The sequence below is a fragment of the Chelonoidis abingdonii genome, chromosome 1 (assembly GCF_003597395.2).
Source record: "Chelonoidis abingdonii isolate Lonesome George chromosome 1, CheloAbing_2.0, whole genome shotgun sequence".
Taxonomy (NCBI): domain Eukaryota; kingdom Metazoa; phylum Chordata; order Testudines; family Testudinidae; genus Chelonoidis; species Chelonoidis abingdonii.
This window is the reverse complement of record NC_133769.1, coordinates 31,715,026-31,738,335: the sequence shown is the minus strand read 5'-3', so window position 1 is coordinate 31,738,335 and position 23,310 is coordinate 31,715,026. Positions and strand designations below refer to the sequence as shown.

The window sequence follows — 23,310 nt, the reverse complement described above, 5'->3', positions numbered from 1 at the left end:
GAAGTCCTTAGTTCTGAGCATCACTAAATATTTCCACTTCAGAGATTACTCAATGGAAGAGAACGAAAAGCAAGAAAAGAGGTTAACAGCCTAACAAAACAAGTCTTTAATCTTACTAGTCCACAGTTGATAGAAATGCCTTCTTTTGCTCTCTCTCCAGTAGCTCCTGTACGCTTTAATCTTTCAGATCCTGCCAGATCAACAAAATGGAACTTGGCAGTAAGGGTTTCAAACTCATTCGTCTGAGAAGATTCAGAAATTATCTTGTTATCTATCACACTGTCCTGCAACAAAGAAAGAATTTAAAAAGTTTTGCAACAGGAAAAAATGTAAAACACTTTACTGCATATTAACAAGGCTCAAATAGCAATTATTTGACAAGGGACAGTGCTGTTCCCTTCTATCTCTTTTTAACAAAGCAACTACTCCCAAATCCTCCTCAAGTTTAGCTGCACACATGAACATATTTTTCATAAAAACCCAACTTGAAACAAATATCAGCACCAAAATAAAGTTCCACACAAGTGTTCAGCCTAAACAGCTCCAACTGCTTCTTACTAGAGAAAAACATTGTATTAAGAAATGCAAAAAAAGCTAGACAGCCTGGCAATAAAGTTTGATCATAAACCTGGATCTTCCCAACTCACCCCAACAATTGGTTAAAAAATGCATTGTCTGTCACTTTCTAAAGTAACACACATTTGCTTAGTTCATCAACCTGCCAAAATAGCACAGTGAATGTTAGCTAAAGATCCACTGATTTACTACTCTGTACTTCTAATCCTGGTCCGCAGCTATCATTAGGGCATCATCCCAGAACTTCATTGTAAAAAATGCTTATTTTCTTCTGATCCTCTTCCCAGCTGCCACTCTTATAGCAGAACCCACATTTTAGACCAGGGATGAAGTAGGGGCAGGAGAAGGGAGAAAAAGGAAAGGAAAAATTCAACATTTCCATCAAGTTAGTAACAAATGCTACCAGCACACCCTAATCTCTTCAGACCAGCTGCATAAAGTCTGGCAGGCACCTTGTCTTTAGTGGCTTAAGCTATAGGACGGTTTCAGTCACTCAAATCCATATCCTCATGCATGGAAGCAAAAACATTCTTTCATTACCATTAGGCCACTTCAAAGAATTTTTTAAGAAAAGAATTAGTAGTCCTTATCCTGCCTTCCAATGTCTCCAAAACATCACCTGCACATTGAGGTTTAACATCTTATGGCAGAAGCCCAAGGTCCAGAACCTCAGAGATGGGTCACAAGAGCCCCCAGTACCAGTGGGGTCAAGTATCATGCAGAGTGTTGACAAGTTCATCTACCTAGGGCTGCAAAGTTCAAACAGTTGCAGCAAACTGGATGTTCTCTGACGAACAAGTCTCACCACCTCCTGCATGAAGCCTATGTCCTGCTTATGAATGCAAAAATAGCTTTGTGCAGAGATGAAGTTCAGAATCTACTAAACCTGCATACTGCCTGTACATCTATACCAGTCAGAAACCTAGACCTTCTTACAGGAAGAAGTGGAGCAGCAAGAGACATTCCATATGCGCTGTCAGTGCCAAATTCTGAGCATAAAGTGGTATGACTTTGTGTGAAATGTCACAATCCCAAGATCTGGCCTTCCTTCAATCACATTATATTAAAAAGCACCATTGCATGTTCTTCAGCAATGTCACCAGGATGGACAAAAGCACACCAGCACAAACTCTCGATCAATGCGCAAACAGGTGCATATTCTGACGTTACCTGGCACCGCATGTAGGGCCACCCCAGAGATTCATGGATTCACAAGTGTCATAAGCATTCCCAAATCTGGACCTTAGCGTCCAGAAATCTGGGTGCCTGCATGAATCCCTCTAAGCTTAATTACCAGCTCAGATTTGATCTCGCTGCCACCAACCAGCGCAATAAAGTCTTGGCAGCACCTTGCACTGATCAGGTAGGACGTTTCAGGTCACTCAAATCCATTATACCTCATGCATGGGAAAGCAAAAACATGTCTTTGCATTACCATTAGCGCCACTTCATAAATAGAATTTTTTAAGAAGATTAGTAGTCCTATCCTTGTCCTTCCAATGTCTCAAACATCACCTGACATTGAGGTTTAACAATCTTATCAGAAGCCCGAAGGTCCAGAACCTCCGAGATGGGTCACAAGAGCCCCCTAAAGTAGCCCGTTGGCGTCAGTATCATGCAGAGTGTACGAAGTTCATCTACCTAGGGCCTGCAAAGTCAAACAGGTTGGCAGCAACTGGTGTTCTGCTGCACGACGATAGTCTCACCACCTCCTCACATGAAGTGCCTGATGTCGCTGATTATGAATGCAAAAAATAGCTTTGTGCAGAATGAAGTTCAGACTCTACTAAAACCTGCATACGTGCCTGTACATCTATACCAGTCAGAAAACGCAGACCTGTCTTACAGAAGAAGTGGAAGCAGCAAGAGACATGTCATATGGCGCTGTCAGTGCCGAACATTCTGGTGAGCATAAAGTGGTTATGACTTTTTGTGTGAGAATGTCACAATCCGCCCTCTAAAGCTTAATTACCAGCTCAGATTTGATCTCGCTGCCACCAGCCAAAAATTCCAGGGTTTTGGCTCCCTCTGGTCTCCCCAAACCTTCCCTGGGGAACCCAAGACTCAGAAGCCCTGAGTCTTACCACAAAGGGAAATAACCCACTTCCCTTCCCCCTCTCTCTCCCACCCAGACTTTCCTCTCTGGGCTAACCTGAGAGTTACTGATGCAATCTCTTTACATCACAATACCAAGAAGCATGTCTCCTCTATTCCACAAAGAGAACAAACCCCAAATACAAGGAAACAGAAATCAAAGACCCAAACATTTCCTCCCCTGAGCTTTGAAAAATCCGGTTTCCTGATTGGTCCTCTGGTCAGGTGTTTGGTTCTCTTTGTTAACCCTTTACAGGTGAAAGAAACATTAACCCTTAGCTATCTATTTATGACAACAAGACTGAGCCAGATCTGAGAATTTCACTATACCATGCCTGGCGTGATGTCATCAACTGCGGTTACTCTGGCTGGTGCAATGGTCCTTAGTAAACTGTATGTTTGCTGCTGATGCTTACATTGGAGACTGAAGTCTTACCCATCCCAAAACAGGTACTGCTGCCTATGCTGTGTCTAACAGTAGTCCTCACTCTGCCCATATGGCTCAATCCTACTGTATAGGCAGCACCTGTGAGTTGAGAAGATAGTTCTTTTCCTATGCTTATTTATTTCCTCCTTGGACCCTCTACTAAAAATTGCCATGAAAACAGACACTAATTTGCTCTCTTGTTGGCAATCTGTGCTGTGGACATGTCCACTGAAGTTGGACTAAGACCAACTCATTTCATACAGGCGTATTCTGCAAACTGGTTAAAATATTACAAATTTTCAATCACTGCCAATATGGACTGGTTTTAAAATTGATGACCAGAGTGTGATAGTCTTTGCATCCATTAATAGTCCCCTCAGCCATTAGTGGTCTTTGACTGCAATGTTTTGTGGTTTAAGCTTACTAGAAGTTAAGCATTTCATTTTTCTCAGGTGATTTTGTAGGTTTCAAAATAGAAAATGTTGCACTACTGTGCAACATTTTTCTTAAGAGTTGCAGTATCTTACTTCTGAGTCTGTAACAGTTATATAGCTAATTTATACCACACACACACACACACACACACACACACTCCTCCTCACTCCTTCAGTATTAACGCATCCTTTCATTCTTGCTAATTTAGAAAATAAACTATAGGTTTAAGAACTTCTTTAAGTGCAGAGGGCGTAAATGTAGAGAGTAGAGAACCCTCTCAATCCTCTGCAGACCCAGCTGCCTACCCTTCCTGGGAAGCAGAGGCTTCAACTGCTGTACTATCTGCCAAAGGAGTAAATCTGTTACCCTAGTAACAAGCCTCTAGAAGCTGCTGTCTATGGAAAAAAGCAAAACCTGGTACCCTGCCCCCAACTGATTATTTATTTGTATTCCAGTTGTGTCCATTAGGATCAAGAATCCATTATGCCAGGCACTGTAGAAACACAAGAGAGCCTTTTAATCAGCTGAAGTTTGGGTATCAGGATCCAGTAATGTCATATATCACATCTTCATAAGATCTTACTAAAGCCCCCCCAGAAAAAAGGATGTGTAACTAGTATTGTCAACTTCAAGACTCAATCCCCCCAAAAAATCATGAGAATTTTTTTAAAAAGACTTGGAGGGATGTTTGTCCCTTGATTTTTGAATTCTTTCTGCACATCTCCTGTGTGTGATTAGTGTTGCCCACTCTTCCAAATTCATTGCGTGATGATGATTTTGGACCCTGTTGCAGGAGCTCTCACCCCCATATCTTCCTGGCCCCTGCCCAGCAGCTAATTCTGTCCCCACCCCCATCAGTTCAGCACCCCAACCTTCACCCCATCTGTTCGGCCCCACCATCAGTTCAGCTGCCCCAACTGCACCTCTGCTCCTTCTGTGGTTCTTCACCTCCTTCTCCCAAGCCTGGGGGGGGGGCTGCAGTGGGGTCCCCCTATCCCCCTTCCAGGAGTGGGGGAAAACTCCATAGGGTCTTCACCCCCCTCTGCCCATTCCCAGGCCATTTGGTGCAGGGAGGGAGAAAAGAGGGGCAAAGAGCAGAGGAATCATCCTTCCCCCATTGCTCACAGGAGAGGAGCTATGCGGGGCAGGGGGTTCACCTTGGTTGGGATCCTGTGAACGACCAGCTCCCAACCTGTTCTTAAATGGGGCTCCACTTAAAACAGGGCCGGCTGGCCCCAGGCCAGACCACTGTGTTACAAAATATTGCCAACTCTTGCTATTTTTTCACAATTACATGATTCTGGCTGAGGCTGGAGCCCATACTTGCAGTGTAGTGAGAAGGTCCAGCCTCCTAGTGAAATTGAGCCCTATGATTGGTTGCCCATCTGCCTCCCTGGCAGAATAACCAATAAGAGGTGCCATAGGCAGGACTTCCTCTCCTCCTCCCACTCCCAGTAGCAACTGAAAGCCTCTCTCACAGGAAGGGAAGAGGGAGCTAAACAGTCCAACAGTGGCTGATTCACATATGAAATTGACAAGTCTACCATTGCCTCCAGTTATGGGGCTGGTTATAGGTGCACAGATTAGATCAAATTATTCATAGTGCCGAGCAAATGGCATGGTGATGAGTGAGATATTTTTACCAAATGTAATTCAAACACAGAACAGTTGTCTGACAAATTGATATTCACATTCAGAAAAGCTGTCACTAAACCAAAGTACTGTAAATCTGTAATACATACAGTGTCAATTGCAGAACAAACTCTGGTTTGACACAAGTGTATAGTGAAGATGGCATGCGAACGTGAGCTTTGAACATTCATCTGAGTACTGGCCGTGGTTCGAGATAAAGCACCCAACTTCAAACACTGTATCATCTGTAAGAGAGACAAAATGTATATATTCCATTTTTTATTTTTTTTAAAAAGAGAACAAGAATTGCTACACTTGCCTGCCTGCACTTTAGAAATGCTCTTGCTATAAATAGATTGTTTTCTTGCTCAACTAATGTTTCAGCTGCTTTTAAATGAAAACTGCATGGACTCTTATAAGCAGACCGAAGAGTTATGTGGTTTCACTGTAGCTTCTCAGTACACTCTTCTGAGCTTTCTATAGCTATATCCCTCTGCGAGAGACAAGAAGATACCCGTCCACCACTTAAAGCAGTAGTGCACTAGAGCATCATCTACAATACAATTTCCCAAGACGGGCACTAACAAGCTTTAGGGACAGAATTTTAAAACCACTGCAGTAAAAGTCATTACAAGAATGCTTTCCTAACATGGGAAAAGTAGTATACACAGGGCCTAGGATACACATATACATGCTGGAATTACAGTACCATCATAAATCTACGCTGAACACAGCTCCTGTTCTTTCTTAAGGTATGTCCACACTACCTGCCGGATTGGTGGGCAGCAATCGATCCAGCGGGGGTCAATTTATCGCATCTAGTCTAGGTGCGATAAATTGACCCCTGAGCACTCTCCCGTTGACTCCTATACTCCACCACCGAGAGAGGCACAGGCAGAGTTGATGGGGGAGCGGCAGCAGTCGACTCACTGCAGTGAGTAGGTGTAAGTACGTTGACTTCAGCTACATTATTCCCATAGCTGAAGTTGTGTAACTTAGATTGATCTCCCCCCTCCCAATGTAGACCAGGCCTTAGCGCTTGTCTTCACTACTGGGAAGATTGACGCTGCTGAAATTGATGCAGTGGGTATCAATTTAGCAGGTCCAGTGAAGATTTGCTAAATTGATGGCAGAGCGCTCTCCGGTTGACTCCAGTACTTTAGCTTCCCTGGAAGAGTAAGGTAAGTCAACTGTACAGCAGCTCCCATCGATGCAGCGCAGTGGAGACACTGGGGTAAGTTGACCTAAGCTACGTCAACTCTACTACGTTATTCACATAGCTAGAGTAGTGTAACTTAGGTCAACTTACACTGGTAGTGAAGACAAGCCCGTACTTAAGTGCAGGTCCTATTTGTATCAATCCACAGACATAAAAGAGTGCTGTGTCTGAAACAAAAGTTTTCAGCTCTTTTTTAAGCTTAAGTTATATTGCCGAGCTTCAGAAGGTTCTGTCACTAATGGAACAGAAGACCTACATTTTTACTCATTATATTTATCAGAAGTTAGAAACCGTGAACAATAGCTTTAGTGTTTTCTACCCATCAGCACCACCACCCCCTGCCTGCATCTATGGTTTGAAAATGGTTAAACTTGGACTACAGTAAGAACTGGGGGGTGGAGGGGAAAGGATAGATAAATGAGTCAGGGTTTAACAAGTTTGTCCATCAAACTAGAGACAATCCATATTTTTATATTGGGATGCATACGTTATATATAAACTTATTTTCAGTTATCACCTCTGCTTCTCCATTCACGGTTCGCGTTGTAACTCCTACTGTATAAATTCCTCCAGTTGAATCTTCGTGTATTTTGATATTTGATTTTTTATTTTTTGCATCGATATCACGTGTTGTATCAAATAGATCAAGAACTTCTTCATTGTAAAGCTAGCAAAAAAAAAAGGCATAAAATGTTACTTTTGGTAATAAACGCTAAACAAAACCAAAACATCTATATATTACCTTTATATAACATTCTAAAATTGACTTCTCATAGGAGAGTCATCAATAATTACCAGTGAAGCCAACCCAGGGAAGGCAGTCAAAAACTAGCAGAGCAATTGCAGAAGCAGTCTCAGTGCAAGGCACCTTTGGACACCGATGATATCAGACTGCTTTCTATAGTTTTACTTTGTACATTCCTTCCCCTCTGCTGTCTGACTGTTTGCTCCAATCCTCCTTCCACTCAGTCCCTCATCCCACTTGCCTGACATGTTCCTCTCTATCCTTCCCACTCCCATCTAACTCCCTCCTCTCAATGCCCCTTCTTTGTTTTTCACTTTTGGCTAATCCCTTCCTGTTCACCCACCACTGCCCTAGAATACATATAATATCTAAGTAAAACAAACAATACACTCCATCCAAAAATATTGCATAAAAAATACCAAAACAACCACACACATGGAACTTACATGTCATACTCTAGTTGTAAATTAGAAAGTAGGTAGGGCAAAGTCTATTTAGATAAGCTCTTTGGGGCATTGTTTCTTACGCTACCTTTGTACATTGCCTAGAACAATGGGCCCAAATATTAATTGGGACCTATATCTATAACTTTAATATAAAAGCAAAACATATAGGATATTTTTCAGGCTGTCAGATATCCACATAATATTTAGCCCTTAGAGAGCAAACACCCTCAAAGTGCTTTTCAAAATTAAGTAATTAAACCTCAAAAAGCTATGTAAAGTAGGCAAGTTTTATTATCCAGTTTTAGATTATGGAAACTGAGGCAGAAAGGTTAAGTGACTTGCTTAACCATGGTTAATCAAATCTGCAACTATTAACAAACAGTAACATTTGTTATAATGAATTACAGTCAAAAAAACCACATCATTGAGGCAGATTAAGAAAAAGGCTATTGTCCAACAGCCTGAGAGAACCAAAATTTGGTTTAGCCAAAATTTTCAACATATGGGTGAATAAGTCTAGGCCTCTAAGTCAATACTTAGGCACCTAATAAAAAGACACTTAATTTTTAAAAGGTTCTCAGCGCCTAATTACAGTGTCTGAGATTACTGTGTATGCACTTACCACAAAGAATAGTGTGGAATGCAAATCCCATGCAGTGGCTTTTGCAAGACAAATTAGGCAGAAGTAACATTTTTATTTCTAGTTGTAGGCTTGACATACTAGTTTCTTAGCACATGTGGGATTTTTTAAGTGCCTGCAGGCGCTCTCAGAGATCCAGAGAGGCCCAGGTCCCTTCCAGTTTTTGAGGCCCCTAGCCATAATTTAAAAAAAATAAAAAATAAAAAAGGCATATGAAAACAAAATAAGGCACCAAAAAAGAGTGAGACATAATTTGAATATTTTTTTATTAACAAACGTTTTTCCAGCCTTTTCCTGTGCAAATCAATGTACTAATTACTGAGGCAAAAATCTAGCTTTCATGCAATGTCACAGTTGATATTAAGCATGGCAAGCCCATTCAAAAGCTCTTATCCCATAGTTGAACGGTGATAGTTCTTAACTTGTTTCAACACGTTGAAGGTGCATTCACCTGAAGTCACTGATGCAGGCAAACGGACAAAAATACGCAACGCAATTGTGATATTAGGAAACACCCCAGAGAGTCCAAGTTCCAGTATTTCTTGAAGCAATTCCTTTGGATTGCAATCCAATTTAAAGTGTGTTGAATATATTTGTCTGAGGAAGATGACCTTGTCACTGAGATCTCTTGAGATTTCTTTGTTGTACTGTTGCTGAAATTGTTCAGCTGCAGAAAGCTGATCTTCATTACTCAGTCTGTTGAGCTGCCAAAGAAACCCAAAAAGGGTACAAATTAGTCGCAGTGACTCAGATCGACGTATAAAGACCTCATTGAATAGAGTTAGTGATGACAAGGAAGACACTGACCCTATAACGCTCCTCGGAATCGGATTCAGTAAGTAAGTTGCAATTGGTGGAGAACTCAGATGAAATACCAATATTCTGTGCTACTAATTTGGACTCAAGTCAGGATCACATCCCATTGTTCATGAATCTGTTGAATGTAATTGATAAGACTTTCAATGTTATCCCTCTCAACATCAAGTGTAGCATTGCGTGCTTCAATTACCAGATTAGTTTGGTGGATCATTGTAAGTAGCTTCACCCACAAAGATGACATCAGAATGCATTCAAATTTGGACATGTGCTTCTGAATAGACTGAAGTTCAGTTCTAGCCTGTGCAGTGAGACTGAGAGATTCAAGCTCATTTAAAGCCTCTCTAACTCAATTCAAATGCTGTGCAACTGGTTGAACGCCATCAATCCATGCAGACCATCTAATTTTGGACATCCCATGCAGTGAAACAGGAAGATATTGCTTCAGAATCTCCCAGCTTTGTGGACTGCTACTGAAGAGAGTGTACATTTCCTGAACAGTTCCAAAGTAAGTAATTGCCTCCTTGCATGATTCAGCATAGTCAAACGCCTACAAGGTTTAGAGTGTGGTTTTCACAGCTGGAGAAAATTACAGTTTGAATTACATTCAAGAAGAACTGCTTGTACACCTTTGTACTTCCCAGACATATTAGATCCATTATCATAGGCTTGACCAATGCAGACTTGAAAATCTAACTTAAAACCTTCTAGAATTGCTGGTACTCGAGCAGCAATTTCTTTTCCAGTTTTTCTCGTAAAATTATCAAACAAAATAAACCTTTCTTCAATTGAAAATTTTGAGCGGTCTACAATCTTAACATATCGAACAACCATTACAGTCTGTTCCTTGTGAGAAGTATCTGGAGTGGAATCAACAATGATCGAAAAATACTTGGCATTCTGAATCTCATCAAGAATTGTTGTTTGTACGAATGACCCACATAGCTCAATAAACTCATTTTGTATGTGTATTGAAAGATAATCAACTTGCATGTGCTTTTGACTCTCATGATTCTCATTTAACATGCTCTGATAAAAGTGGGTCATATTTGCTGAGGAGCTCAGCTATGCCTAGAAAGTTTCCATTTGTATGATCACCAATAAGTTGACTGGAACCAAAGAAAGACAATCCCCACTCAGAAAGAAAAAGGACGACATTAAGGATGCGCTCAAGAAGTTTTTTTCCGTTATTAGTTTCTGTAGAGAGTTCAGTCAAGAGTAAAATTCTCAACTGAACTTTCAGTTGATGCTGCCCTACTGGCTGATTTCCATGCAACATAGTTTTCTTTGTGCGACACTGAACACTAACATGATGGTATTCGGTCTTTCAGCTTCCTCCAACCTCTGTTGATGCTCTGTCCTGATTGATCAGAGAGAACTGATGCATTTGCAGCACTTTTGTTCAAAATGAAGCAGGGTGCACAGTATTGAGATTGTTTTTTCCATACTCTAGCATAACCAGCCTCTTGTGCAGGTCTCATTTGGAAGAGTTTTTGTCAGCAGATGAGTAGGGAAAGCATGGATTATCAGCATCTCGTGAAATGTTACTTGGAATTTCAAAACAATTAATTTGAAGAAAAGATTGCACTTGGGCAGCATTGCTCTTGTTAATAATTCCAATGTCAGTCACAGTCAAACCTGTAGTACTCATGAATTGCTCTTGGTGCATTAAGATCTACATCTTCCTGTGGTTGTTGAGTTTATTGTTGATCGTACACAGGATCTTCTGCTGCAGCTGTTACTGTTGGCACATTTCCTTCTTGACTGCTGTCCTCATGTTAAGGTATTGGCATTGAAATATCACCAGTTGTGGTTGCAGAGTTTCCATTATCTGTAGCATTGTTTGTTGGGTAAGGTGTGTTTTCCAGCTGTTTGAGAAATGAAGTTATTGGCTTTGAGCTCTTAACTGCTGCTTCACTAAGTTGTTTTCACTGTCTCTTGCTTGTACCACTTTCAAATCTCCTCTTCAAAGTGATCTATCTGGTCAATGTGTAGCCTATTGACACTTGAAATATTCTACTGTAAATAAGTGGAATATCTACACTGGAAATCTTCTACTGTAAACATGTATACAAATGGTAAAAAGACTTAAACGAAGGAATACTAATTAAGAACACAAAATGAAACAGTCAGACAGGTTATTATCCTTATCACTGAATCAAAACTCAAGCACGCATGATATAATGTAACAGGCTGAGCTGAAGACAAAGGGATGACATATATACAGTAAACACAGACACGGATTCAGACAGAGGGATAATGTCCAAAACATTTTAAACGTGTCTCCTCACAAAATTCACTGTACAAGATTCTCCTCACAAATGTTCACCTTGAATCTAGCCCTATACACTACGAAAGCCGATGATGATGGCCAAGCTGCCAAGTTAGAGCTCAACCAACCAACCAGTCACCTCTTTTAGCTACCATATGAAGATAATAATGAGAAATTCTCACACATAAATAATTCCTTAGTCAACGAGGCATAAAACTATAAAGACACTAAAATGTAACAATTCTCTACCTTTCAGCATGCACTTGATCCAGCACCAGCCACTAGTAGTGGTCTGTTTATATAATCAGCAGATCTGAGAGGACACATTCATCACAGTCTAATCTTGTGTCATCAGAACCGATATATTTTTATTAATATTTATGAACATTTTAAACTCTTTAATATGACAGAATCTATATCAGTTAACAAAAAATTATGTCTTTTACCAAATCACATCTCTTATTTGCTTAAATTTGCAGATCTAAGCTGAGAGTGTCACATTTTGGTCCAATAGGGATGCACACAGAAACAAGTTGCAAAACTTATCAAATGCCAAAAAGTTAACTTGTGTCTAAATTTGAGGCCCCCTTTGAGCTTGGACCCTTTGATTGGCACCGAGTGTAGGTCAACAGCTCGTATCAAGGACAGAAAGCAATTTTCAATTATCAGAAGGTAGCCATTTTAGACTACGTGTTCAAAGATATGAGAGGAAGTCGGGCAGAGTTACCATGGTTTTAACGTAGGATACAGAAACATATCAACTAATTGTATCTATATTTTCCACTGCATTGTTTCGTTACAAAACAATATCTGGGGATTACAACAGTCACAGTAATGTTTGCAGTATTACATGCTGCACAAACTCTTGAAATCCAGCAAATATTCTCTTAAGGTTTTGTCACTGCTCATGCTGCTACTATCCAAGCTGAAGTAGAGCAACTGCAAGTCTCAAAACAATTAGAAAGTAACGTCCAAATCCATTGCGAAGAGAATAGTTTTAGCATTTGCACTATTCATTGTGCATTATTCTTCTAGTCAAACATTAGCCAGAGAGTTTAAAATTTGTGCCTAAAATGAACAGTGGCAAAAGCGTGCAAGTCCGACAACACAGTAAGATCTGTTAAACTTCAGTCACATGTTTTAAAGTTACTTAGGACATCTTGTACAAACAAGCAGCTTTTTACTCAGAAGCCATGGTGATGAGTGGAGCTTAAAAGATTTAGATAGATTCCAGCAACAAAATACCGAATTAAACAATACACACATTCCTACAATTTACAGTAGAACTTCCTTAACATGCACTAGTGACAGGGAGAACCACTGTGCAGTGCCAGATTTTGTAGTTTAGCAATATGGGGGATTTTTTTTAAAAAAAGGGGGTTGCCATTGGCTTTAAGCGTCCCCAGTCCAGTGTCACGGTATTACTAAGTGAGAGAGGGGACAGGTGACATTGGCCCATATTAGTCCAGGTCTCAGACTTCTTAAACTCCAGCTCCCAGGAAACATCCCATATGTAGAACCATGCTGTCAGGGCTTCTTCTGCCAACAGCTGCCTCTACAACTCCATATGATTTGCTTTCACAGCCCAGGGGTGGGCTTTCACTGGATGCAGGACAAAGGGCAACCCAGAAGTGGCTTACCCTACCCCTTATATGTTTAAATGCAGGTCCATATGCGGAAATTCAACCTGTTCCATGGTTTACACAATGCATTTTGCAGAAAGGGAAAAGAATGGCTCAAGATAAGCCACTCCTCAGCAAACATTTCAGGGTTAAAAGACAATTCCAGGACCAGAAAAGGTCCGTGAACAGGAAAGAAAAAGAACTGTAGTAGGATTAAAAAAAGAACACTTTCTATTCAGGAGAGTCAGACAGACACACAACACTCTGCTGGAGATGTCTAAGGAAGTTAGACCTGCCTAGGTTACCATCAGGGGATGGTAAGACTTTAGAGAAACTGTCTGTGTGCATGTCTCTCTTATCTAATGCTTTGTTCTGGCTGATATATAAACAATACTTTGGTTTTAAGAAGGTTGTTGTGTCACTGTATATCACTGATCACAGACTCCTGAAGGGAAGAACCACAGGTGCTAGAAATCATTTGGACCTGCAAGAACGAACCTTTGATATGCAGGGTACTGTAGCCCAGGGGCCAGTCAAAGAGAGAAAATTGTCAAATTCCTCTCCAACATAGGTAAAATCACAAGGCCCGGCATCTGGGATAGGTGGAGGCAGGTGCACTCAGAGACCACAGAGGAGCAGCTATTCATGTAACCATGATGCTGGTCACAGCTAGGGAGTAACTTGAGGACCCAGTCCTGGGTGGGCTAAATAGCAAAGGAGCTGCCAGAGGACCTTACAGTTACAGTGAAGAGATCTTCACATTTTCAATATTGCCAGGAACTAGGGAAAGAAATATTTTTAAGTCAGTCAGCTTTTGAATGATGGCTGTAACAAGCCTGCTAATAGCACTGGAATATTAGAGAGATTCTTGGCATAGTTAAATGAATGGGCAGAGCGCAGATTACTCTTCAGAAGCACAAAGTAAACGCCATTTATTTCATATTTTGCAGTTTATTCCATAACTTTAAAAAAAGATGATTACGTGATTGTTCCCACGACCACACAAATGGTACAGAAAGGGATATGACTGCGTTAAATATGTATGTATAAAAATGTTTTCTATTCAAAGTACATTGTAAATGGACCTGCCAAAAATAATTTACTACCTGCTGGAAAAAGAATGAATTAGAATTAGATTGTAAAGTCTCTTTTTATAATTTCAAGAGCCAAATCAAATACTAAAAGGAAACAGCAAAATAATAAATTAAAAATATATTACTTGAGAAAAACTACTGAATAAGTAGACATCAGGATACATAAATATTTCACCGACTTTCCAAAGGAATAGCTATGTAAACAAAGTTTACCTCTAAGAATTGGGCATTCACTTTGAATTCTGGAGTTGGAAGTTCTTGTTTAATAGCAGCTTGCTTTTTTTCTTCAATGCATTTAAAAAGGTGTTTAACAGCACGTGATATAATGCCCTGTTCTTCTTCTGTTATGTTGACATCAAATCCTGTTCCCATGGTATATGTTTTCCCAGCGCCAGTCTGAATTTAAGAAGAGGAGTCACAAGTAGAATCACAGAATTCATAGAATAGCAGGGTTGGAAGGGACCTCAGGAGGTCATCTAGTCCAACTCCCTGCTCAAAGCAGGACCAATTCGCAACTAAATCATCCCAGCCAGGGCTTTGTCTAGACTGACCTTAAAAACCTCTAAGGAAGGGGATTCCACCACCTCCCTAGGTACAGCATACATTAAAGGCACAAAATCACACACAATCTTGGATCATGTCAAGAGGTACAATAAATTTGCTCCTGAACACTACCATTGTATGAAACTTAGGCACTTCTGTTAAGTCACAGCTCTTACTAATTGCATTACAAAGCAAAGGAGATAAAGTAGAAGCTATATAAATTCTACAGCAGATGCACGACTTTGATTTCTTTAAAAAGGTTTTCTTTATGAATGAAATGCTTGTGAAAGAAGTGTTTTATTGACCATGTTAGAAATCAAAATCGTCCGCTTATCCACAGAACAGGTACAGCAAAGGCAGTGGCAGTTCAAAGTTCTCCTATGGTACTGATAAAATGCTTCAGCGCTCATCTCCAAGACAGAGTGGATAGTGCCCATTTCCAAGCCCATTTAGTCATTTCTGTTGAGAGTGCCAACTAATGTGTCATTAAAGCCAATTGTGCTGGCACTATTTTCAATTGTCTACCTAGGTTATTATATGGCTCTCATCGTGGTATCTCAACATCTCACATTCATTATTGTACTTATTATCAAAATATCTTTCAAGTACGAAAGTACTATTATCCCCATTTTACTGATGAGGAATTGAAAACACAGAAAGACTTGGCTGTGCCTTTATTAAGAAAAAATGTGTGTTCTCAACTTCGAGGTAAAGTCCTGCTGAAGACAAGGCAGTTTGTAGTTTTCACATGAGTTAGCAGGTTGAATGCACATGCAGCTGGCGGTGTAAATTCCAGCTTGAAGAGACATATCCATGCTAGTGCTGATCAAGCTAGCATGATAAAAATAGCACAACCAAGATAGTGCAAGGGCTAGCCCAGGGATTGGCAACCTTTGGCATGAGGCCCGTCAGGGACATCCGCTGGCAGGCTAGGACAGTTTGTTTACCTGTAGCGTCCACAGGTTTGGCTGATCGCAGCTCACACTGGCCGTGATTCGCCATTCCAGGCCAATGGGGGTGCAGGACACAACAGCCAGCACATCCGTAAGCCCATGCCACTTCCCGCAGCCCCCGCTGGCCTATAATAGCAAACCGTGGCCAGTGGGAGCTGCGATCGTCCGAACCTGCGGACGCTGCAGGTAAACGAACTGTCCTGGCCTGCTAGCGGATTTCCCTGACAGGCTGTGTGCCAAAGGTTGCCGATCTCTGGGCTAGCGGCTTGTCCGAGACCATAGGTTCTTACTTGGGGTGGTTAGCTCCTCCTACCACTCAGGCCAACAGGACTACACTCTACTTTTAACATGCCAGCTTGATCGGAACTAGCATAAGAATGTTTTCTCAAGCAAGAGTTTAGACCACTGGCTTGAACTGCAGACATACCCAAAGACTATGGAGGTTTAACTCACCCTCCTAACTCATGTTAAACTACAATCTGCCTTGTCTTCACTAGGATTTTATCAAGTTAACTAAATGGAGTTAAGAACACACCTTTTTTTTCTGAATGAAGACATGTTCTAAGCAGAAGTCTGAACTCAGGTCTCCTGAGACCAGTGCCTTCACTTGATTTCAAATCAATAGGGGACTGCCGGCACATCGTTTCCTGCAAGAGCTTAAGAACATAAGAATGGCCGTACCGGGTCAGACCAAAGGCCCATCTAGCCCAGTATCTGTCTACCAACAGTGGCCAATGCCAGATGTCCCAGAGGGAGTGAACCTAACAGGCAATGATCAAGTTTGATCATTTGATCTCTCTCCTGCCATCCATCTCCACCCTCTGACAGAGGCTAGGGGCACCATTCCTTACCCATCCTGGCTAACAGCCATTTATGGACTTAACCACCATGAATTTATCCAGTTCTCTTTTAAACATTGTTATAGTCCTAGCCTTCACAACCTCCTCAGGTAACAAGTGCCACAAGTTGACTGTGCGCTGCGTGAAGAAGAACTTCCTCTTATTTGTTTTAAACCTGCTGCTCATTAATTTCATTTGATGACCCCAGTTCTTGTATTATGAAAATAAGTAAATAAAATTCCTTATCCACTTTCTCCACATCACTCATGATTTTATATACCTATCATATCTCCCCTTAGTTTCCTCTTTTCCAAGCTGAAGAGGCCTAGCCTCTTTAATCTTTCCTCATATGGGACCTTCCCCAAACCCCTAATCATTTTAGTTGCCCTTTTCTGAACTTCTTTCTAGTGCCAGTATATCTTTTTGAGGTGAGAGACCACTCATTACACAGTATTCGAGATGTGGGCGTACCATGGATATATAAGGGCAATAATATATTCTCCATTCTTATTCTCTATCCTTTTTATGATCCTAAATCCGTTTGCTTTTCTGACCGCCTCTGCACATTGCGTGGACACTTCAGAGAACTTGTCCACGATGACTCCAAGATCTTTTTCCTGACTCGTTGCACTAAATTAACTCCATCATATTGTATGTATAGCTGGGGTTATTTTTCTTATGTGCATTCTTACTTTATCCACATTAAATTCATTTGCTTTTGTTGTCCATCACTTAGTTTTGTGAGATCTTTTGAAGTTCTTCACAGTCTGCTTTGTCTATAACTATTTGAAGCAGTTTAGTATCATCTGCAAACTTTGCTTCACTGTTTACCCCTTTCTCCAGATCATTTATGAATAAGTTGAATAGGATCGGTCTTAGGACTGACTCGTAGGGAACACCACTAGTTACCCCTCTCCATTCTGAGAATTACCATTAATTCCTACTCTTGAATTCACAGCTTTAGAATTTGTTCCCCAAACTTGTTTGAATAGCCCACATCTGATAGCCTCAGGACATACCGCAAAGCCCATTTTCCCCCCGGAATCTGAAAATACAGGGGAAAAAGAAAAGGTGTGGAAACAGCTCAGGTATTTGTGTGGAACGCTCAGAAGGAGGAGGGAAAGGGCACTGGTTTACTGGTGGTGGGTTATATTAAATTGTACTGTTGCACTTAAAAAATATATCCTAAGTTATATGACAGGCACCTTCATGGCCTTTTTAGCACTTCTATACATCAAAAATATATATTATATATATATATATATTATATATATATATACACACACACACACATATACACACAACCACACACATATACACACACACTGCATTTGAACTGGCATCTTTCAGGCCAAAGGCTCTATATAAACCTTCTATATAATATTCCTTCACCAATGCTTTTTAAAACAAAGGTTCACACTTTTAAAACTTTACTAAAATGTAGTTACTGGAAATTTCTTGCTTTGCTCATAAACAAATTTAAAATTAAACTGTAAGACTTACTTGGCCATAAGCAAAAACAGTGGCGTTATATCCTTCAAAGCACCCTTCAATCATTTTTCTACACATTGATCATAAATCTCCTCTTGCCGCGAGTCCTGTTGAACACATAATCAAAAGTGAAGGCCTTATCTTTTCCCAGGAACACCTGAGAGTTCGCCAGCGTGACAGATGTGCAAATATGGCATCCTTCAATCTTCTCTTGGCTAGCTGTGGTCTGATTCTATTATTTAAAAACAAAAACAAAACAAAAAAAAAAACACAATTATACAGACCAAAGATTAGAAATCCCCCTTGTTAGAAATAGAATCAAAGGAGCAATGCAAATAAGACATGATTAAGATTGGTCATTCTAAAAGAAGCAAAAAAACCGATAAGCAAAGAATATTCTCATTTTTCATAAGCTAAGAGTATGTCTAGATTGCAGTCACTGGATGATTGCTGCTCAAGCTGACATACCCTTAATCTAGCTTGGGTCCTGGAGCAGTGACGCTGCAGCAGCGGACACTTCAGCATAGTTGAATGTATCTGCCTAAAACCCTGGGCAATTACTTGTGGGACTAGCCCACACGGAAGCTCATGCTGCCATGGCTTCTCTGTTCAGGACCCGTCAAAAGATAGCTAAGGTTATGTCTCTCTCCACCTGTAAAGGGTTAACAAACAGTGACCTGCAACACCTGACCAAGGACCAATCAGGAGACAAGATACTTTCAATCTCGGTGGAGGAAGCCTTTGTTCGTGTTTTTTGGGTTTGCGTGTTCTCTCTGGGACTGTGAGTAACCGGACGTACTACAGGCTCTATTTTCTATTCAAGTAGTAAGTGCAAGTAGAAAAGCGGTTTAGTCTTTTTATTGGTTTCTTTATTTGCAAATGTGTATCTGGCTGGTAGAGTTTTAATGTGTATTTGGCTGGAAGTATTAAATTGTATTTCTGCTGGAGGAGGCTTTCTCCAGTTTCTACAAGCTGAAGACCCTGAATATTCCATCTTGATTACAGTGATTATCTTATTCTCCTTTCTTTTATAAACATTTTTCTCTTTAAGACCTGATTAATTTTTCCCCTTGTTAAGGCAAAGGAACTGAGTCTGTACTCACCAGGGTATTGGTGGGGAGAAGGGAGAAGGGGAGTGGGGGAGGAAAGGCGAATTTCCTCGGTGTTTTAGATTCACGGAGCTTGAATCTGTCTCTCTCTCCAGCTAACCAGGGAGGAGAAGCCTGGAGGAGAAGGGGGAGAAAAACCTGATTTCTCTGTGTTGTGATTCAAGAAGTTTGAATCACGGTGATCTCCTGGTGTACCCAGGGCGGGAAAGATCTGGGAGGAAGAAGGAGGGGGGAGGGAAATGGTTTATTCCCCTTTGTTGTGAGACTCAAGGAATTTGGGTCTTGGGGTCCCCAGGGAAGGTTTTGGGGAGACCAGAGTTTATCAGGCACTCCAAGTCCTGATTGGTGGCAGCTTATGAGATCTAAGCTGGTAATTAAGCTTAGAGAAATTCATGCTGGTACCCCATTTTTTTGGACTCTAAGGTTCAGATTGGGGCTAGATACCATGACAGACCCAAACTAGCTAGATTAAAGCTAGCTCAAGTACGTTAGTTCCAGCTGCAATCACACCTAGTGACTGCAGTCTGGACATTCCACAGACAAGCTGAAAAGTTTTTCAGCTAACATTAATCTTCTGCTGGTGGCTGATAGCAGAACCCCAATGATGCAAGCCTCCCTCCCAAATATGTTTTGTTTGGATGCTTATCAGAAGTTTATCCTGACTCAGACCTCTTTGAGGTTCACCTATCACTACAAGTGTGACCTTTTATTAAAAGCTGTTTGTTGTTATGGGAAAGCAAAATATAGAAACATGTAAGACTCCCAGCTATAGTACTGAGAAATGACATGCTTGTTCCATACAAGGGTCATACAATAGTACATAGCTCTTTGCATTCAGTGTGACAAAACAACATCATACAGTCAGATTCTGCATTCAGTTACTTTAAACCCAGAGTACGCAATTCACTTCAATGTAATTACTCTGGATTTACACAAGAATAAAACTCTGAGCACAAACCTGGCACTCTGTTTGCATGGGACATGTTCTTAGTGTAAACCTTACAACCTGTATTTCAAACTAGAGTAACTTTTAATGGAATTCAAATGTTGCAGACTGAGTGAAACTTTTGATCCGTCACACGGACCACAGAGTACCCCGAATAAAAAACTGAACTATCTGTATCCTGCGCAGGTTAAACTGATCATTTTTCCGCAAACAATTATTTTCAAACAAGTGATGTAGAAGATACTCAAACATACTTTTTGGCACTTTAGTTAGGAAGATTTTATTGTATCACACTGCATGACATCTTGTAGAAGCTGTATTTACTTGTAATGTTTTCTGAAAGTTAATCCCTATGCAGGAAATTCATAAATAATATCAGGAAGTATCTCTCTCGTGAACATTTCCTCTAATATGTGGTGGAAACTAAACAAACCTTTGAAAACTATCTTCAAAGGAACTATTACATAAAAAGTAATATACAACCTCTCAGTAAAAAAAAAAAAAAATTCTACAACTTGAATATTTGCATACAAGCATGTTTAGCTTGTAAATATAGGTCTCCATTTTACTGAAATCTGTAAATAATTTGCCCTTTCTAGCACACACCCACTAAAAGGAATCTCCATGAACAAGATTTTATATTACTGTAATTTGGAATGCTAAATAAAGCTTTGAGGGCACTTTCTAAAAAACAGCTGATTCTGGTAGATGTGTCCATTGGTATCAAAACTGAAGAGAGAATAAATAGTCTTTACCTACGCCTAAACTAACAACAGCCTCTTTGTACATCATAAAATTATAAAGAAAACCTGAACATTCCTTATTTTATTTCAAATTAGAAATTCAGTGCTTGCCTTTCCCGAAAAACTCTGAACAACTGGAGAACTACAGAGACTATGACTTCACGGCGCCAATCATGAAATCTGATTGACAGGGAAATGATTTTTAGTTTGACTCTTTAAAATTCTTCAGTTTGTTTGTTCTGCTGGCATCTGTTTAACTCAAATACCTTACAGTCTCCTGGAGGACAAGTTCTGTTTAAGATTCAAAGCTCGTGTCTTGCATTTAATGTAGTGTTTCCCAAATGTAGTAGCACAGGGGTGGCATGAAGGACAAGTCAGGTCCTCTCAATAGTTCTCCAGGTTCTCTGCTTTCCATTTTCAAAAAGAACCTCTAACTTTTATGACTGTGGAGCAAGTATAATCAATGCAAAGATGCCTGCCTGAGTTTCCAGAGAGCCCAAAATAACAGCACTGGGGTGTGAACAGCCCCATTAGTTTCAGTGGGTTCTAACTCAATGATAATACTTTAAATGTCAACATGCTTAACTATTTCACTGCTTATCAAAACCGTGTAAAAAATAAAAGCATCATACTATGAATATTTACACCAGTCAGGGACAGTGCTGGGAGGGGGCAGGGGAGTCACCCCAAATTTGTCTTAGTGCCTCGTAGCCACTCCTCCCAGCACAAAGTTTAAATATTATTACTCAGAAGGGCAGCATGGTATGGTATTTCCACCCTTACTTCTCTGCTGCTGCTGCTGGCAGCAGCAGTGGTGCTGCCTTCAAAGCTGGAAGGCCAGAGAGTGGCAGCTGCGGGCCGAGCCCCCAGCTCTGAAGGCACCACTGCTTCTAGCAGCAGTGTAGAACTGCAAAAATAAAGGTGTCCTGTGCCCACAAGATGATTAATACAATCCCCCCAATTTTCTGTCTAGACCATTTCAGGGGCCCCTCCACGCCACCCAGGAAGAGGCTGGCACCACCTCTGGTACCATCATGCCACAGGGGTTACAACAGTGATTAACTCACCCAACAATATTGTTAACCTATCCAACCACACACACAGCCCGGCAGAAGAGTGTGTCCTGTCTCAGGGACTCTCTTATGCCCCACCACCCCCACGCACATGATACAGTTCTGCCGTGATCTGGAAGCCTGCTTTCGCCGTCTCTGACCTCAAAGAATATTTTCAATATACCACAGAACAGAGCACTGACCCACAGGAACCCTCCTACCAACACTATAAGAAGAAGAATTCTGCGTGGACTCCTGACAGTTGAAATGACAGGCTGGACCTCTGTGGACATGCACAGGCTGAAATTGTGAACAAACAGCATCACTTGCCCCATAACCTCAGCTGTACAGAACACAATGCCAGCCACAGCATCAGAAACAACTCTGACATTATAATCAAAGGGGCTGACAAAGGACATACTGTCATCATCACTAACAGGTTGGATTATGAACAGAAGGCTGCCAGGCAACTCTCCAACACCACATTTCACAGGCCAGTATCTCCAATCCCACTGAGGAGTAGCAAAAGAAACTACACCATCTGCTCAAGAAACTCCCTGCTACAACAAATGGGAACACAGGAACAAATCTACACAGACACATCCCAGAGCCCCGACCAGGAGTATTCTATCTGCTACCCAAGATCCATAACCCTGGAAATCCTGGATGCCCCCTCATCTCAAGCACTGACACTCTTACAGTAGGATTATCTGGCTATTTGGACTCTCTCCTCAGCGTCTACACTACCAGCACTGCTAGCTATCTTCGAGACACCACCGACTTCCTGAGGAAACTACAATGCATTGGTGTTTTCAGGAAGATCACCATTCTGGCCACCATGGATGCAGAAGCTCTTTATACCAATATTCCACACAAGGATGAACTACAATCTGTCGGAACAGTATCCCTGATGAGGCCATGGCACACGTGGTGGCTGAGCTTTGTAATTTTGTCCTCGCCCACAACCATTTCAAATTTAGGAACAACTTATACCTTCAAATCAGTGGCACTGCTATGGGTACCTGCATGGCCCTGCAGTATACCAACTTTTTTATGGATGACTTAGAACAATGCTTCCTCAGCTCTCATCCCCTAGCACTCCTCCTCTACTTGTGCTGCATTGATGACATCTTCATCATATGAACACACGGGAAGGAGACCCTTAAAGAATTCCACCTGGATTCCAACCATTTCCACCCCACCATCAACCTCAGCCTGGACCAGTCCACACAAGAGATCCACTTCCTGGACACTACAGTGCAAGTAAGTGATGGTCACATAAACATCACCCTATACCAGAAACCTACTGACCTCTATATTTACCTACATGCCTCCAGCTTCGATCCCGGACACATTGCGTGATCCACTGTCCACAGCCAAGCTCTAAGATACAACCGCATTTGTTCCAATCCCTCAAACAGAGACAAACACCTACAAGATCTTTAATATGCATTCTTAAAACTATAATACCCACCTGAAGAAGTGAGGAAACAGACTGACAGAGTGAGATAGGTACCTAGAAGCCACCTACTATGGGACAGGCCCAACAAGGAAAACAACAGAACACTACTGGCCATCACATACAGCCGTCAGTTAAAACCTCTCCAGCGCATCAT

The 23,310-nt window shown here is 41.1% G+C and overlaps 1 protein-coding gene across 1 annotated transcript in view; it reads right to left on the bottom strand.

Moving 5' to 3' along the window:
* The window catches only part of KIF21A (kinesin family member 21A), a 157,948-nt gene that overhangs the window by 86,717 nt on the left and 47,921 nt on the right, over window positions 1–23,310 (bottom strand). The window contains 7 exon segments of the mRNA XM_032803988.2: window positions 117–284; window positions 5,275–5,409; window positions 6,901–7,050; window positions 14,232–14,414; window positions 17,857–17,909; window positions 17,912–17,953; window positions 17,956–18,076. Of these exon segments, the coding sequence (XP_032659879.1) occupies window positions 117–284; window positions 5,275–5,409; window positions 6,901–7,050; window positions 14,232–14,414; window positions 17,857–17,909; window positions 17,912–17,953; window positions 17,956–18,076 (852 nt within the window).